The following is a 19,389-nucleotide window of genomic DNA, read 5'->3' as shown; positions in this document are numbered from 1 at the left end:
ATTAAGGTTAAAAATGAAATAACTGTACAACACAAATTAGAATGAAGGGTAAATTTAACTGGGAAGAATAAGATAAAGATAAATATATAAATTAAAGTTGAAAATAAAATAACTGTACAACAAAATACACAATATAGAACTATATAAGAATGTATGAAGAAATCTAAATATAAATAAATATATACACAATAACAGCGTTGCTCTTACTCTCACCAAGCAGCGGTGCTGCCGTGGGCACCTCACCCGTGCCAAAGCGCTCACGGGCGGAGGACAGTCCTCCCCCCGCTGCTACCAGGGCAGGAGACGTTCACACCTGTGCGTCCAAACGGCAAATGAATCGCGCATGAGTGAAGCCGCTGCTCCGCACTGACTGTAACGCAGTCAGTTCTTTTACTGTTATGCTGTTTTGGGGATCACAAGGTTTAAAAGTACTTATAAACACACACACAGTAACTCCACCAGAGCGCCTATCTCGGGTCACTTTTGCCGGTCCAGGCAAAAGTGGAGCAGTGGCATAAAGGAGCAGGGTTGGAATTGTGACATTAAAAAAACAATAATTGCTAAAAGAAATTTAATTCGTAGTTCTAAATAAACTATAAATGCATTTAGGACGTTTTTTACTCACTTTGTCTCTTCCACGATGTTGTTTCTCTCTCCAACAGCGTAGGTTACAGTTACATTAGCATGACCAATTATGCAAATTAGGCGATGACGTCATTTGGCGACTTTTAGGACAGCCAATAGCGATTTTCCTTACTGAGGAGTTGGCAACACTGGCCGGAGCTCCCTGTCTCTGCCGGGGACAAGTTTGTTTTTGGAGGCGGTAGAAACACACATACCCACACCAGTACCATCATCACCATCATCATCGTCGTTGTCGTAACATGATCAGAGGAACAGAATAAAGGTGAAAAAGAGTGAAGCTCAGTGATGGTTACCAGCAGGTCTGAGGTTATGCTGATGATATTCTCTCTTCAGCCTCCATCAGCATCTCCCACAGTGGTCTATGAAGCCGAGCCAAGGCCTAGTGCAGCTGGCACAGTCTGAGAGAGGAGTCTCATCCACACTCCGAACCCACGGTGAAGAAGGTGTGCAGGTGTGTCAGGGACCTTTCTGTAGGAGGACAGGATGGTCTCCTCCCAGTCCAGATACACCTGCGCCCTGCAGCATCCCGATGTAGGAACTGGGATGCTGATGCTTTTGATCATGTGATGTTGTAGGTCCCGGCCCTTTCTTTCCTCCCCCCTCCGCCTCCCAGTAACAGCAGCCTGCTGTCACCCAGTCGGGGTATGACTGCCCCTCCCTCAGCGGCTCGGGCCCTAACCCAACACGTTTAAGCTGCCAGACACAGGTACTGGAACCCTCCAGTGTGATCATGTCTGTGGGTTCAGTGGTGGGATCATCACCATGACAACCTTAGTCCAGATACACAAACATTGCAGGTTTGTTTAGCATTAGCATCACCACTAAACCAACATGACTTGCTTAAATTTGCCTGACAGCAAACCTAGATTGATATTAGGTATGTTATAAAGATAACACTTCCCATTGGTTCCTGAAAAGTGTTTGATATAAACAAAGGTCCCGCCCCCCACATTGCAAAGGTATGACATCATAACAATGCGATTGATCCCTTGCATGGTTATGGTGATGTAGGAACAACACAAGCACTCTGGGCTCAGTGTTGCACCTTCTTACCGCTCAGTGCACACTGCAGCATCTGCAGCCACCTCATCCAGATTCATCAGAAACCATCACATCATTTTTCTTCTTACAGCTGAGACAGTGTCTGACACGTAGCGTGCGATTCTTAAAATCCATGTAACACCCTGATACAGGGCCGTGCAGAGAGGTTTAAAGGGGCGGGTGCTCAAAGTTAAAAAGGGGCACGTTGAACCAGGCTGAATAACAACAACACACATTCATCAAAAATCTAATATGGGAAGGGCAGGGCTGTGTTGAACTGAGACTGTAGACATTAAAAAGTCCACAGGAGAGATGGTAGCTGATTAAACAAGTGTCATGAGATAATAACAAAATGCAAAGATTGGTGACAGCGCTTGGAACCATAAGGCAACAAAAACTGTGAGAAATAATTTAGGCTCTGCCTGTGAATCACTCTTTGCTTCTCTTCTTCCTTCCATCCCATCATTTCATATATCACTCTCCACTTGCTGTCCATCTGAGAACAAGGCACAACTTGCTCTTGCAATAAACTATAATCTAATTATCCACACCTAACAACTCCAGCACTTAATCTATAATAAAATGATGACAGAAAAATGTTATAGCCCTGCCTTTAGTAGCCTCACACAGCTCCTACTGTTTCCTCCTCATGTCCTTACCAGCCATGTCTGGACAATGTTATATCATGAGTAATATATTTTTTTAAATCCATATACATAAAACACACACATGCACGCACACACAGTGACATGTTAGACCTTCTTCAGAATACTGTATATACTATGGGCATCACGGTGCTGATCCAGAATCCTTACATTATTATTTATTACTAGAGCTACAATAATAAAGCAATGAGGAGGGGGAAGTAATAAATATGAAATAATGTATTTATGATGATTCCATTTGTTTCACTATCCACTCTGTGCAGGGCAAAGCTTATTACATCTTTAAACTGTAGAGATACAATCATTTTACTGCTGTAAAATCCAACTTTTGTCTTATTTAAAATATAAATCTAATATAATCTGCTTCTTAATGTATGTTCTTTAAAATACAGTGTGTTTTTAATATATTATAATAATGCATAATTATGTGGACATGCATATTAGATCGTTTTTTAGTGAAATATAATCCCTCCAGAAAGGCAGGAAAAGCCCGGAAACTTACTTTAAAACTAAACATGTTCCCTAAAACGGTGACACAGCTACAGACCCATGACAGCCTTACACAGGTAGCCAGCAGCTATGACCAGCACTACCTGTGCAGTTAATAAAAGGACAGGTAATGTTTGTCGCGCTGTTGCACACACAGCACGCTCGTTTGTTTCAGTTTCAGTTTCTCCTGCAGCTCCGGACCGCTAAAAATGCGCGTGCTCTTTGTGAGCTCGTTCCCGGCTCGTAACCAGCGCGTTCTGCCGTCAAGGACGATCATTGGTTAAATGTGGTCATGTGACTGATGCAAGCCAGATCCTTTTATTTAGCAAAACTGTGATTAATAGTTAAATATTATTGTTGAGGGGCACAGACAGGACTCCGCACGCACACACACATAAAAAAAAAAAATTAAAAAATTTTTTTTTTAAAAAGTTGCCTCAACAAAAGGGCACCTTGGGCACCCATCAGGAAAGGGGCGGGTGCTCAAGCCCCTCCAGCCCCCCCCCCCCCCCCCCCCCCCTCTGCACGTGCCTGCCCTGATAAACACGAGGTCCCGTGTAACTTTATTTCATGTAATCACTGACATTACTGTACATCTCTGTAATGAATGTTTTTCTATATTTCTGTCGAAGGGCAGGAGGACGTTGTTTCCATGGCCACACATTTGGGGGGACACAGGCACGTGAACACATATGATCAGTGTTGGTCAAGTTACTTGAAAAATAATAATAATGATAATAATAATAATGGATTGCATTTATAGAGCGCTTTACAATGCCACTATTCATTCACTCTCACATTCACACACTGGTGGAGGCAGCTACAGCTGCAGCCACAGCTGCCCTGGGGCAGACTGACAGAGGCCAGGCTGCCATATCGCGCCATCGGCCCCTCTGGCCAAAAAGAGTAATCACGAAAAAAGTAATCAGTAACTAATCACTGACGCGTTACTGCCCATCTCTGCATATGATATTTCCGCTGTTGCAGGCTGACTTTGGTGGATCACCCAAATATCACCCAGCCCCTCTCAGCGCGTGCACGCTGCTATCAGCTATAATCAGCTGATGTGAAGAAATGAAACTTAAGAAAACACAGAGCGGAGGAGGCGCAGTTAGAGATCCGCGGCGCACTCACACCCAGGATGGGGGTTCAGGGTCTGACCACCTTCTTAGACAACCACCAGAAGATTTACCGGGACGTCCAGTTCGGCAGGAGCCGGCTGGTGATCGATGGATCCAACCTGTACCACTGGCTGTACTTTGAGTCAGGTGAGCAGCTCCGGTCTGAACTCCAGGAGTCTGTTCAGTTTGTGAGCTGCAGGTTTATGCGCACCCTCTTTACTGACGTCATTAAGGTCACTGATTCTGCTGATAAGAAGTATTAGTACTATTACTTAATACTGCTGTTAATACAAACGGACGACCACCGGACAAACGGAGGTGTGACCGGCAAAAAATGTGTGTGTGTGTATTATGGTGCGTGCGCGTGTGTTTGTGTTATAGAAGCAAGAATTCGTTTTAAAATTCTTGTTCTAACATACAGAGCATTAAACGGCCGCAGATTATTTATCCAAGCTTCTTCTAAAACACTCTGCGGCTCGTGTCTCCGCGCACAGACTCTGTCGGTTGTTCCTCGGAACCCGTCTGAAGACAACAGGGGGCGGAGCCTCCAAGTCTGTGGCACCACGGCTGTGGACCAGTTGATTCTGTGGATTCTTTTTAAAAGCAGTTAAAAACTTTTCTGTTCAAACAAGCCTTTTGTTGATCTACGTGTTTTATATTCTTCACATTTTTAATTTGCATTTAAACTTTTTACCTTGTGTATAATGTCTGTTGAGTGTACTGTTTATTATAATCTTTGTGTACAGCACTTTGTGACTGCCTGTCTGTGAAAAGCGCTTAATAAACTTTACTTACATAGTGCACGCGCGCACGTCTTCCCATGCGCGCACGTGTGATGAATGTTAAAACAGATAAGATTTTAAACGTGTCCGAGTCATTAAACCGCAGAATTATGAAACCTGACCGCTGCTGTTGAGCTCTGCAGATGTTGCTCTGGTGTGTGATCTGGATGTTTGGCTTTCAGCTGTTTTACACTAATGCGTTACTGTAATAAAGTAAGGGATTACTATTGCAAAAACAGTAATTAGATTACCGTTACTTTCCCGTAGGAACGCTGCGTTACTGCGTTACTAAAACCGTGATTTTTTGCGAGAATGTCTCACGACAGTGACGTAAGCGAGTGCAACGTTCGTGACAACAGCTGTGTGCAGATCAACAATGGATCATATATCGAGTGCAGAGAGAGTATGAGCGTGCAGCGTTTAAAGCGTGGAAGTACTGACCTTACTTTGAGTTTGATTCCATAAAAAGTGACAAAAACATTAGTGTCCGCTGTGCGTGGGAAGAAAACTTCTTTTTACAGCGAAAAAACCCCTAAACTTCCAACAAGCACCGAGTAGCTACGACGTAATGGGAAACTCACAGAGAAACTCGCGGATTCTTCCACTGACCGCGGCACACCTGCACCAGGGTAAACCTCCGCCTGCCCCACTCCTGCTTTACAGGTGAAAATAGAGCAACAGGACCGCTGAGTCTTTGACTTTCTTTATTTTCTGCTGTGTTTTACTTGCATCTATTTGAAAGACTGAGTGTAAACACAAAAATATTTTATTTTATGTGCTGGAATGTGCAGAAAATAGGTTTAAATGTTAAACTAATTTCTTCCAGTCAGAGAATGTTGCATATAATTAAATGTTTGCTTGATGCATAAAGTTAAAAGATTAAAACTAACAAAACAAGTTTTAAAAAGAGACTTTTCCATTTGATTACATTTTGCATGATGGATTATGTAGAAAGTAGAATTGGGCTGAAAGATCTATCGCTTTATCACCTATTCAGGTTGTAAATCGTGTTTTTAAAAAGTAACTAAGTAACTAAGTAATTAATTACTTTTGAAAATAAGTAATCAGTAAAGTAACAGGATTACTTTACTGACTACGTTTTTGGGGAAGTAATCAGTAATTAGTTACTGATTACTTTTTTCAAGTAACTTGACCAACACTGCTCCTAACCAACCACAAAGTCACAGAGTTCAGAGTTTAGTGAGTTACTGACCCAGAATCAGCTGATGGTGCACTAAACTCAAACACCTTCAGACTGTAGACAGTCACGTTTGATTCAGTCAGATCTGAACCCACAGACTGAGCTCATCAGGGGAGATTACTAAGCTCAGAGATCATTTTCCCAACCTGAGGAGTCGCCCCCTGCTGGAGGCCTAAGTCCCTACAGCTTCACTGTTCAGAACCAGAATCTATAAAAACCACATTACATTTAAATATGTGTAGTATGGAAGCCTTTAAGGTGCTGAGGGAACATCACAGGATCAGTATCTGAAGTACTGGTTTGAGTTCATGCACACTTTCATCACTCAGACGTGCTGAACATTACGCATGTCCTGGATATGTAAAACTACTCGCCTCAGTATTCTTTGACCTTCCTGACATCTTCTCGAGCTTCCTGATGTCACAGCATGGTGACAGCATTTGTTTCAGACAGTTTCTGCTTGATGTCAGTTCAGCATGGTTTGTCGCCACGTGCAAAACTGACTCTTGGAGTCTCTTTGTTGTGTTTGTTTTGGCTGATTCTTCAGGTCTGGACCAGAATCACGGCGGGGAGTATGCTGCCTATGAAAGCCTGATTGAGAGGTTCATCACAGCCCTCAGAACCTGCGAGGTCGATCCTTACATGGTGCTGGACGGAGGCTCGGACCACACCAACAAGAAGCTCGAAACTGTGACAAAAAGGGCAGAGCAGCGGATCGAAAGAGCCCATCGAGCAGCAAAGGACGGGGGTAAGGAAGACATCCGGCCAATTATGACCAAGTGGGTGTTCAGACAGACGCTGACCCGGCTGAAGGTCCCGGTCGCCCAGTGCTTTGGCGAGGCCGACCGGGAGATAGCCGCCCTAGCTGATAAGTGGCAGTGCCCAGTGCTTTCCAACGACAGCGACTTCTACATCTTCAACCTCTCAGCAGGATTGTTGCCCATCTCTTACTTCCAGTGGCAGGATGTAAAGGGGAATGGCTCAAAGAGCTACATCCCTTGTAAGAGGTACTATACCTCCAGCTTCTGCATCTACTTCGAAATCCAGCCCCAGCTCCTGCCCACCTTCGCTGCCCTGGCTGGGAACGACTACGTGAAGCTGCCGAAGTTTATCTGGAGTCGGTTTGCCCCAGACGCCAGTAGGCCTCAGAGCCGCCTGGAGGGCCTGCTGTGCTGGATGAAGGACTTTGAGCAGCCAGAGGACACCTTGAAGGCAGCAGTGGAGCTGATGGGAGGAAAGAGCCAGAACAAGGAGAAGATGCTGCAGAGTTTGTCTGTGGGGATGGAGGAATACAAACTACCTCGCAGCTCGCTGGTGGAGTTCTTCGTCCGTGGGGTTGTTCCTCCGTTCCTAGATGAGGTAATGATTCTCATTCAAGGAAAAATGTCCTTTATTGAGGTCTGTCGTTCCACTGTGGAGACCAAATGTCTTCCAACCTGGAGTGCAGAAGGTCAGTTCTGTTTTCTCATAGAGGCAAAGCTGTGACAGCAGTCATTGGTTTTTGAAGTCTTGCTTTGAAGCCTCAAGAATGCATTTACACAGTGCAATAATGTTTAATTTAGTAAAAACCTAAAACGAGTTACTGATCACATAAACTCATCTAGAAAGTGTTTACAGAGGTAAAGACAGGAAGCCGCTTCCCCCTACAGCTATCGCCACCTGCTGGCTACTGACAAGAATGCAGACATGACGGAGCTCCTCACTGGCCTCACTTTTCAGACCTGGAAACTGTGTCCATCTTTCCTGATGTCTGTGGCTGTTCCCTGATGAAGAACAAGACTCTGTACCATCTGAGTCTTTGACCCTTTGAAGTCAAACACTGTTTTAAGAAGTTTTTAGGTTTATATGTTGAGGACCTAGATCACATGTGAACTCAGGGATGGTTCAAGTTGTGGACGGCTTTTCTCCCCGGACCCAAAGTCTAGAAAAAAGGACTTTGGGTGATTTCTTCTTCTCAGAGACAGAGGTCCTCAGACGGTCTTTAAGTATAACGTGCTGGAAGGGTTCAGTGCTGCAGATGCAGGTGGAAGAGTCTGGAAATGGGAGCAGAACTCAGGACCATGGCTACAAGTTCAAGACTGGAAACAGTCTAAATGTCCATCTGACCATCGTCAGGTCCAAGAAGTTAGTGTTACTGATGGAACTAAGGCAAGCTTCTGTAGGGATCGGGCAAACGAGCCTTCAGATTAGTTCGTGACGATCAGTACATATGTTTTCTGACATATCCTAAACTCAAACGCCATAAATATCAGAATGGTTTTTGTTCTACCAGCATCTGCTCTGATCTTGATGCTTTATAACCAGAGCTGTAAATTTACAGACAGCTACTTTCACCAATTGCTACGAAGATTTCAGATACGAGCAGCAGAAAGGATGTTCCTCTGAAGGGTGTCCAGGCTCAGAGACAGGATGAGCAGTTCAGGCACTCAGGAGGAAAATAGAGCTGCTGGTCCTTTACATCTAAAGGACGTCTGGTTAGGATGTGTCCTGCCTGCTGTGCCTGTGAGCTGGATGTGGATGTGCTGCAGAACATGGGTGGACTGGAGGATTCTCCTAGCTACTGGCAATTACACTAGAAAAAAAACACTTAAAAAACATCAAAATGTCTTTTTTCCCACCAAAATGACAGTTTTACTCTCCTGAACAAAGGGTTAGGGAGTTGGGACATTTACACCTCAGAGGGTTTGTAAATGTAAATGTTACTTGAGGTAAATGTCTGGTAAAACCTTCGTGTCCTGGTCTCCAGGAGCTCATTGGTCGCATCCCAGATTGGATGCAGCTGTGTGTGATGCAGGCCCGGCTACCCGGGGACACCCTGGACGTACTGCTGCTGCACAGGCTGAGCCTCGGCACCCCCGTGGACCACAAAGACCTGCCCAGTGCTAACTTGACCTCCAGACCTCTCCGCCAGGTGATGTATGGGCTGCTGCTGGGCAAAGAGACGTCATATAAGGTGGAGGAGAGAGACAGGGAGGACCTCCAGCTGAAATTCATCCGAATCAAACCAACCTTCAGTCGAGTGGCTCAGCGGCTCCAGCTGAACTCACTGCATGAGGTGACAGTTTTAGTGGAAATGAACTGCGGTTTGTGTTTTTAATCCTCAGTGCAGCAAGCTAACTTTAATGTCTGTCACAATGTCGTTTCGACTCTTCGTCCGGCTGTCTCGTGGCCCCAGGCGCAGCTCTCTGAACGTCTGGAGGTCTTACTCGAGGCTCTCGGGGTGAAAGAGGAACTTCTGAACGAGCTGCCGCCTCAGCTGCGCCTCCTAGTGGCTGTGACCTGTTACTGGTGGAACAGAGCTCGGCCTCGTCCGGACCTGAAGCTGCTGAAGTCGTTGCTGCTGGGAATGAACCTCAAAGACACATCGCGACTCAGCGCAGGTAGGAAACACAACCAGAGGAGACGTTACCAAAGCCTGCAGTTCCTCTGGTGTCCAGCAGAGGCAGCAGTGAGTCAGTCCCCATAGAGTCCCATGTTAAAACTACAGCAGAAATAAACATGTTTACAGCCTGATACTGTTCTGTTCTCGGACATTCTCTGGACAGTGCTCACCTGTTTAAACTGGATTAAGGCTAAAGGTTTATTAGCAGCAGAGACGTGTGTGTGGACTGTATCATGGATATTATTACCTGTGAAATAATCTCCAGGCTCAGTTCAGTCCAGAAATAACAACCGTGTTAGTCTGTTTTACATTACACGACAAAGAAAGGTTCAAATCTACGATTCTGAAGATAAAATCAGCTTTTAAAACTTTGATTCTTCTGATCTTAGTTTTTATTATTATGTTTAGTTGAAGGTTTTTCTTCTTTCGGTGCTGCAGAAATCTTTTTGGTTTAAAAATGTTTCTAAATAAGTCCCTCTGTGTGTGTGTGTGTGTGTGTGTGTGCTTTGCAGTTGTCCAGGCTTGCTGTCATCAGAAGCCTGATGTGGGCGTGGCTCACTCCTTCAGCCAGTGGCAGGTGTGCATGAAGGACAGCATGCACCTGAACCAGCTGCTGGGCCTCCCTCTGCCTGAACCAGACGTCGCACGGTGAGGCGTTCTCTCAAAGCGCTTGTTCACGAGGTCGTTTGTAGGCATGGGGCAGATCAGTGTGCCAAACGTGCATAGGCGTGTTTTTATTATGGCGTGCTGTAGAAACCGTTACATGACTTCTTCTATGTGACGTTTGTGTTTGCGGAGGCTTTAATCAGTACAGTTCTGTACAATCGCTCTGCAAGATCAGTGACTCGCAGCTGTTTCACAGTATAAATGTGCATATGCAGGCAGACTCACACAGCTGTGTGTTTGCATGGAAAAGCCTCAATTGGCTCCTGATCCATGGATGGATGGAGCCCCTCCCTCACAGTTTGATGAAAAAGTGGCAGCAAAGAGCGGGGACTGTGTTGTAGAGTTTCAGGAGGTTCTCACATGAGCTCAGAGCGCTCTGGACTCGCCTGCTTAAACCAACATGTTTGTCTGGAAGGAGAAAGAGAGCAGAGCTTAGTTAAAGGCTGGTTTGGACAAATGATCCAGCAGAGCGAACATTCTCCATCTTCTCTTTATGATCTCCAGGTTCTATCAGGGGACGCTGGTCCACCAGCTGGTCCACATGAGGAGGACAGGGAGCAGACTGAAGCGTGTCCTGAAGCCAGATCAGGCCAGAGTGCAGCAGTACCGCGACATGCTGTCAGCCATCCGCCAGCTCCGGCCCCGGCCCCGCCAGGGCTCCGAGTTCTCAGAGAGCGAGCAGGCAGAGAGGCGGGCTCTGAACGACCACACCAACCTCAGGCTGTTCCAGCTGGACTACGACGAGGAGACAGAGGCTCGCAGCTTGGCCCGGGCACAGGAAGACCTGCGGCTGGATGATCGGCTGCTGCTGAGAACTCGGTACAAAACCAAGGAGAGAAGGAATCGCTGCAACAAAGTGGAACTGAGCCGGAAGGAGGAGGGCCGAGGCATGGACCTCCTCTGACGGACCGTCGCTGGAACCGCCGTCAGCATCCACTCTGTCTGGCTTCAGCCCACTTTTTTTTTAATTTTTTTTTTATAACTTTTTATTTATCATTTTACAGTATGGGAATACAAAACTTAAGGTCAGCATGGGAGACATTCACAGTTCCAGTAATAGCATCTACTTACATCATGGTAATATTCATTTATTCAGTGCAAAGGGGAGTACACAACCCATTTTTCCCAGAGCTTCTTAAATTTCTCGAGCTCGAGTCTAAGGACAAAGGTAAGCCTTTCCATTCCAAAAATTTCTTCCACTATCCCACGCCATTGGGCCGGAGTTGGAGGGTCTGCCTTTAGCCACCTACGGCTTCAGCCCACTTTCTCCTCCCTCTGTTGGCTCCTGTGCTCCAGACTCTTTATGGGACAAATATCTGCTAGTTTTTCCACAATCTGGGTCATTTCAGAGGATTTTACAGCCTTTTATTTGTGATTTTACAGGAAGCATGAATGTAAGTTTAATAAAAGGAACCTCATCAATAAAGATTTAAATGTTTCTGACCCCCAATCTTTTTTTCCTGTCCTGTCTGAAGGATAAGAAAAATGCCCAACAGATTTCTTTTACTGCTCCTGCTATACTGGTCCACTTGATTGTCATATTTATCCAGTCTTTATTATTATTATTATTATTATTATTATTAATTTTGATTTTATTTGGAGTTATTACAGGACCGGGCGATGGGAAACAGAAAGAAAGAGGGCAAGAGAGAGAGAGAAGACAGCAGGGAAACCATGGCAACAGCCAACCTCAGCATCAGCAACAGTCAATACTAAACATGAATGTTACTGAGCAGCACACAGGACTGATAACGCACGAGATGTTTGGAGACAGCAGCCAACCCAGACAGTGTGTGTCTGTTTACACCTGTGTGTGTGAGCGCTTGTGTTCATCAGGTTTCTCCATGTAAGTGTCTGATAGTGGGAGTGGGGAGCCATGGCCCCGCCCCCACAGGTCCTTAGGCAGGCATGGAGGAGATCCCCCAGAGCCCGAGGAGGACCGACTCCCATCCAGGGCCGTCGTCTGTGGCTCTTCTGTGCAGCTGCTGTCTCTGCTGCTATTTTCGGGGACTTCTCATTTTAAGGACAAATTTGCGTCACACTTGGATCAATTCTTGCTTTTTCAGAACGTCTCACCGCGCTCTTCATTTCAGTTTGTTAGAACATCACATTTGTGACAAGTTACTAAACATGTGGACACCAGATGGCGCTCTGCGGTGATCACAGCATCGTAAGTGTTTGTTTGGACCCGTGCAGCTGCAGATCATAAATCAGCTTCTGAAAAACACATCTGGGTGTTTCAGCTTGTTGGAAGTGCGTCGGGCATTTTGCAGTATTTTGGTTGCAGACTGACGTAATATGACGAAGGTTTCAGGCATTTTACGAAACGCACGCGGCGCCCACAGGACATCAGAAGATCTGTCCGGTGGGTTGATTCTCAGGTTCGTGTTTGGCTCGGTGCTCTCGTACTGTCAAGTACTTGTAATCCTTTACAGTTTTTTCTGATTGCTTAAGCACATTTTTTGTAACTATTGGCTAATTTTGCAAAACTCTTCACACAAATAAGAAAACCTGTCACCCAATCATCAAAACATTGTAGTTCTCTTGTAAAAGCAAACACAGCTAGATTAACTCTACACACCTTCGTAAAAATGGTGTTTCCGTATCAAACAGTACACACAAGCCATCATCTACTAAGCACACAATGCGCCAACTGCACACTGATGGTATGAATATAAAACACATCTGGCTTTTGCTTTCTCTGTGCACAAGGTAGGCTATGTCAGTGTGAGCTCATACTTCTGTCATAGATCCATAAGCATAGAGGGATCCAAACTTCAAGTACTGGTGTTTATTCACACACATCAAAACAAACACAAGTGTTTATTTCCAAGTATAGGATTATTTGCAGTCGCCATAATGACTATATGGGTTACTTGGTCTGCAGTGAACATGCTTCCTCTCCCCCCTCCTCGTCTTCCTCTTGCTCCTCCTTGTCCTTGTCGTCCTCTTCATCCTACTTCTTCACCTCCACGTCCTCTTCTTCGGCCTCCTCTACTTCTCACTCTTCCTGCTCCCTCCATTGTACTCCGCACACACAGCTTACCTGGATTATAGTGCTTAGGCTGATTGCAAAGTGAACTAATTATCTAAAGAAGTTTTCACATGTGAAAGTGTGCCAGACAGTTGGCAGATTAGTGTTAATGATAGCCATACATGTGTATACTTTTGCTAGGAGTGTGTTGGAAATTTGATAATTGAGTGTTGTGCAGTGAATTGTGCCTACAGTTTTGCAAAGTGTGTGTTACAAAATTGCAAACTGAGTGCAAAGCAGTTTTTGTGCTTTTAGTTTTGCAAACTCAGTGAGTGGTTTTGCTATAAGTCTGAATAGTTTTACAGATTGTGCTACAGGAATCACAGTTAGGGTTTAAGCATTCAGAAAAAACTGTAATAACAGCCATAACCTTAGGGAAAGATTTAGTATTCAAAAACACTTAAAGTCCATAAAGCAGACGCACTGATTCTGCAGAATCCTAAACAGACATTACCTGATTCATGAATCATCCCTTTAGTGTCACAGCTGGAAACAGCTGGATAGTTTTATATCTAATAAAATATAAAGAAATGAACATTTTCAAATCAGCGGTTTGCAGAACAAAGAACAAAAATTTCCACACGAATCCTAGAAAGTAGCAGAAAGGACATAAAAACTGTACTGCAGTGCATAAATGTACAGCACTCCTCGCCTCTGTGCACGTTGATCTGAGCGTGCTCAGCTGCGTGCGTGAACGACGCTCTGCTCGTGTTTCCATTAAAGAAAAATCGATTCGATTTTAGCAAAGAGTGTGAAATTCAGAGCAAACAGAAGCAACAGTGTGAAGACAAAGAGTTTGTCTGCGTTTGCTCTCTCCGGCCGTCACGTCGTCTAAAACAAGTCCTTAAAGCAGCCGACTCTGGTTGTGAAACAATAATCACAATAACTGATGATTTAATTTATTTTTTACCTGAAAACAAAGAAAAAAATCATTTTTATGAGGTTTTTATCAGACTTAAATTTGAAATGGAATAAAATAAATTGTGTCAAAATGTTTGAATTAAGTTTTAATTAAAAGTGGGGAAAAATCCACTTCATATTAATCAAGTATCAATCAAACCAGATGGGGACATTTTTGACCCCTGAGGACCACAGCTGTGATTATGTGCTGCCATTTAAAATTTATAAACGCTTCAAAAAAAACTTTCTCACTAAAGTTCAACATACAGCACTCTGTAGTTGGACAAATAGTAAAATTTATCTAAACAATTAAATATTTTATTGTGTCATTTTGTTTTCGCTCAAAATCAAAGTATGCTTTATGTAAACAATGTCTGGTGGCCATAGAACAAATAATGTAGGGTAAATTTTGTGTTAATGTGTTGGTCTTAAGTTAAACTAAGGTGTAACACTGAATTGATTGACAATTTATACTTTATACTTTAAAAAACACTCGAAGTGGGGACATTTTTGACCCCTGAGGACCACAGGTGTATGGAAATCGGGAGGACATTATGAGGGTTAAAGAAGCTTCTTTATAGAGCCCGAGAAGTGAAAACACATGAAGGTAACTGCATGTAGTGGCTTCTCCTTCCTTAAGTAGTCGTTCTGAATACTGACTTGTAAATGAGGTGGTAGGAACAGACGTGCTTTTCCAGCATAAACCTCGTGTGCAGAGATGTGTTGTTCGAAATGAGCTCATGGAAGCTGCTATGATTTCATTACAATGTGTAAGTGTGTCTGAATAAACACAAAATAACCAAAGTTAAAGATGAATTTCACAGTAACATCACAGTGAATGATCCAGGCTGCGATTACTGTTTCACGCAAATCTGGCTGCGCTCTGCACAAGACAGACGTTAGAAAACAAAGAACTCAAGCAGCTTGTTTGTTGGCGGTGGTTCATCACCTCGAGGTGCTCCAGCTTCCTCCCACAGTCCAAACACATGCATGGAGTTTCATTTGGCCCCCAGCCCTCCTCCTCCCCCTGCAGTGGGGATGCCATAATCTGCAGTTTGTTCTGTTAAAGGAAGCTTTTTCCGTGCTCTCAGTCTGAAGTGTTTACAGCAGCTGTTCAACATCACACTGCTGGAATAAAAACTACTTCCTGTTGAGTTTCCTCTGCACGCAGAACGCTGTGTGCGCTCACGATTGTGATCCAGATGAACTGACGCGTGCTTCTTCATCATCAATGTGCTTTGCTACGGGATCCGTGGGTACCTCAGTACAGTGATGCATGGAGGCAACTTTACTGCAGCCACAGAAATCCTAAACTGGGAGAAAGAAAGCGACACCGCTGGATCACAGCAGCAAAACAGAAGGAAATAAGATGGATTTCATTTTTCATTCTATCGGACAGATTTGCTGCAAATATTTGTGATGCTGCAACCACGGGGTGACCTAATAATGCGCTGCAATAACAGTGCAGTAAAAACAACATTCAGCATGAATTACTGCCTCCAAGATCCAGTGCGAGCTCAGGCAAGTGTTCAACAGCGAGGCCGTTCAGATGGACGACAAGAGGCTGAAGGAGAACCTGCTGTTGCGATAACAAATGACTCTTCTGATAGAAATTGCTGAGCAAAAGCTTGGGAGGACTCAGCTGCAGATGTATCCAGTGGAGAGATGCATCAGAACAAACTGCCCATGACGGTGAAGTCTGTGACAGCTGACTGTAGCATGTGCAGGAGAGCACAAGCCATCCCAGCACACTGCAGCACGCAGGCATCGGTGTGACGCTCGCTGTGCGCACTGCTGAGAAACAGGCGCTGAGCTCCCCGTCAGTATGTGACTAATGGGTTACAGTGATGATGATGATGACATCACTGGTAACATTTTGTCCTGAAAGCAGAAAAAAGTAGAGACGTTAAGCAGAGGCCTCTCTGTCTCTCCTCTACATCCATCCATCCTCACAGGTGATTGGATGCTTTACCTGCTCTTCACAATCAATAGCAAAGCTAATAATGAGAGCGGGCACAGCTGATAGACAGAAACAGCCCGGTGAGAATCTATCCGATCTTCTCCACACATCCTCGCCCCTTCGTACAGTCCGCTCTTCTTCAGCTTCCCTTCTGTCAGTTCCACCTGCTCGCCTGACTACCATTGGACTCAGAGCCTTTAGTTGTTCTGCCTGAGACTTTGGATGCACTTCCAGTTGCTCTACGGACCACACACTGTCTCACCACTTTTAAATCACTACTCAAAACCCATCTGTTTAGAATTGCATACACCTGATCTGTCTTAGGCCATTTTTACCTGCTCAGTTTTTATATTTACTTTTATGACTGTTTATGTCTAAATTTTATCTACCATGTTTGCTATATATACATTTTTCTTGTGTTTTTTATGGTGTTGTTTACGTGTTACTGTAAGGTGACCTTGAGGGTCTGAAAGGCGCCTATAAATAAAAAGTATTATCATTATTATTATTATTATTATTATTATTATTATTATTATTATTATTATTATTATTATTATCATTATTATTATTATTATTATCATTACAAATCAGACAAAAACAGATGCAGCAGGATCACAAACAGACACATGTTGGCTACATGTTGATGCTAAATGACTAAAATCACACGTGCAACACTTTCTACATATTTGACAACAGAAGAAGAACACAAACAAAGTTGGAATGTATTTTTAATTATTTTAAATTTTTATTTTATGCCAAATTAGATATTTTGCATAATCAAGCACCAAATCACAAAGTCTCCTCCCTGTTTGTACTGTAAGGTCAAAACCCTACAGTACTACAGAGAACCCCAACAATCGAACGATCCCCCTCTGAGCAAGCACGAGGCGACTGTGGGGAAGAAAAACTCCCTTTTAACAGGAAGAAACTTCCAACGGAACCGGGCTCAGAAGGGACGGCCATCCGCTGCGACCGGTTGGGGGGGATGGAAATCAAAAAGGAGACGAGATGGCGTGAACTACAGTTGTTAGAATTTGGATTTGGTGCTAAAATTCTGCTTCAAGATGTTAAAAGAAGCAGGGCGGCGGGGAAAAGCCAGGATGGTCATTTCAATCATCTCTGGCTTTAGTGAACCACCTGAAGGGTTTTCGCAGAGTTTTTCCCAACGCTGAAAAAAACCTGGAAATTTTGGACTTTTTGGGAGGACCGGGGATGACTCCGAGGCGCATTTTTAGATGCTTTGTCAGAACCTCATCAAAAGACGCATCCTTTGCCATCGCAGCCTTTAACACAGTGTCTGGGGAGCCAAACTCCTTGATGAGGCATTTGGTCATTTTCTTGATGAACTTTTTCTTGTCCTTCATCAGACTTGTGACGGACTCTGTGCTGCTGAGTTCAGGCTGCATCAGATCTCTCAGACGCTTGAGGATCGCGTCAGGTTCTTTTGTAGTACATGCTGCACTGGCAAAAAAGTGCTGAGTTTCAGGTTTGGATTTTCTGATGACTCTCATCATGAGGAGAACGGCGAGGTCACTGGAAATTTTCTCAGCATCAGAAGATGACGCTGATACAGACCTCATCTCTGACATGTCAGAGCAATCCTTGGGTGAGCCTGAAACACTGGCAGAGCGTTTTTGTGGGGAAATGCTCCCAGACTTTGGTGTCTGATCAGGTGAGTGATCAGGTGACTGAAAAGGTACCACAAAGCATCTTTCTGGGGTACTGCTCCCAGACTTTGGTGTCTGATCAGGTGACTGATCAGGTGACTGAAAAGGTACCACAAAGCATTTTTCTGGGGTAATGCTCCCAGACTTTGGTGACTGATCAGGTGACTGATCAGGTGACTGATAAGGTACCACAAAGCATGTTTCTGGGGTACTGCTCCCAGACTTTGGTGACTGATCAGGTGTCTGATCAGGTACCCGAGAGCATTTTTCTGGGGTACTGCTCCCAGACTTTGGTGTTACAGGTGTCGGAACAGATTCTCTTCCACTTCCATCTGAATCTGTGCTGGTTTCCTTTGTTGGGATCTTCGTTCTTTTAATAATGTTCTGGATTTCTTCCACAGCCACAGAAATTTTGTCCTCAATCAGGTGATCTTCGTCTTCGTTCTCCACCCAGAGTAAAAGTTTTTGTACAAACTTTTCTACTGCGTCTTCTACGAGCACATAGAGGACTTCAGCAGAAAAGGGAGGCTTGGATCCATGTGCTGGTTGTGGAGTCCTGCAGATGACGGTGTCAGACAGGGATCTACCCATTACAGGTTCGGGGACTTGATACAGTCGATCCGTCATAAGTAGATCAAACATTTTTGCCGTTAACTCCACAGTGAAATCTCTGGTTGCTCCACCAGTTCTAAAGTTTTCCACTGTTTTGTGGATGCTGAAGAGTTTTTCTTCCTTTGTTAATTTCTCATACAACTGATTAACGTCTGATCTAATCGCGTCGAAGTCGAGGGGAGAGGAGCGTATGTAACGGAGCAGTGTGTTTCGGCTGGAAACCGTACTGTTATCAGAGGGCACCGTGTCACCTTTGGGGTCCTTGCAAATGTTTTTCAGACAAACAAGAAATTTTCTGTTTGCCTTTATTACTTTTCTCAGGTCTTTTTTCGTTGTTTCAAATTGTTTTCTGGCAAACATGGAAAAGCGCTGTTTGCGTGCTTTGAGCCGGGAGTGAGAGGTGGATTGCAAACATCTGGAGAAGAAGTCTCTCAGCTTGTTGGTAATTAATCCTGCATTAAAGGCAGGACTCCTCTCACAGGGCTCTTCGCTGCTTACATCCATGTCGCCAATGATCTCATTTACGATGTCAGCTGCAACCACTTCTACTGGGGTTGCAGCCCGGAAACTTTGGCTTCCTGCGGCTCGTTTTGTTTCGTCCTTTTCTGTTAGAGTTTCTTCCTCATCTTCATCTGTCATCTCTCCATCTGAGCTCCTTGATGACAGAATCACAGAAATCTCTTTGATTGCTGATTGCACGGACATCTTTGAATCCGTACTTTCTGTACCGGAATCAGAGCCGCTCGACAGCTCACGCGCGTGCCTTTTAAGGCACGAGGCAGCGTGGCAAACCATGCGGTGCAGCTTTTTAATATCACTACATTTGCCGCTGACATAAACGGCGGGGTCTTGCGGGAGATCGGGGCTTTCTCTAACGAGTTTGACCGTTGAGCTGACCTTTTCGGAGATCTCTTCCTCAACCATCCGTGTCAGCTCGTCAGTGCTCTCAGGTCGCTGTTCCAGGACGTTAAGAGCGCCGGCGATGGCAGCTGAGATGGAGTCTCCGAGGGACGGGCTTATTTTCCCCGCACCTAAAGGCTCCGGATCTTCCTTCATCATGCGATCCTGAATAACAGGAAGGGCATTTTTGAGGATTCTGCTAGAGGCGGTCTGAATGATTTCACAAATCATATCAGCGAGCACCGCTCGGACGCCTGAGTCGCATGTGCCACTTTCTATCATGCTCCACTCAGCTGCAGAGAGCCTTTGGAAGCACCTGTTGAA

General features: G+C 44.7%; 1 protein-coding gene across 3 annotated transcripts; it reads left to right on the top strand.

Moving 5' to 3' along the window:
• Positions 1-3,950: 3,950 nt before the first annotated feature.
• aste1a (asteroid structure-specific endonuclease 1a) lies at positions 3,951-10,896 on the top strand. Of its 3 annotated transcripts, none has more exons than XM_085366744.1 (6): positions 3,951-4,108; positions 6,492-7,303; positions 8,694-8,999; positions 9,120-9,324; positions 9,839-9,974; positions 10,497-10,896. In XM_085366744.1, exons 1-6 carry the CDS (start codon positions 3,982-3,984, stop codon positions 10,894-10,896), a joined length of 1,986 nt encoding a protein of 661 aa, XP_085222870.1. In that variant the 5' UTR covers positions 3,951-3,981. The 3 variants fall into 3 exon arrangements, with proteins under 3 accessions (XP_085222870.1, XP_085222871.1, XP_085222869.1); XM_085366745.1 differs by having other exon boundaries at positions 8,691-9,005; positions 9,126-9,320; positions 9,862-9,974; XM_085366743.1 differs by lacking the exon at positions 3,951-4,108 and having other exon boundaries at positions 6,362-7,303; positions 8,691-8,999.
• Positions 10,897-19,389: the final 8,493 nt, after the last annotated feature.

The sequence above is a fragment of the Diplotaxodon limnothrissa genome, linkage group LG11, assembly GCF_057381915.1.
Source record: "Diplotaxodon limnothrissa isolate DT_005_m linkage group LG11, D_limnothrissa_male_GT1.1, whole genome shotgun sequence".
NCBI classification, from domain to species: Eukaryota; Metazoa; Chordata; class Actinopteri; order Cichliformes; family Cichlidae; genus Diplotaxodon; species Diplotaxodon limnothrissa.
This window is presented reverse-complemented; position numbering and strand designations above follow the sequence as displayed.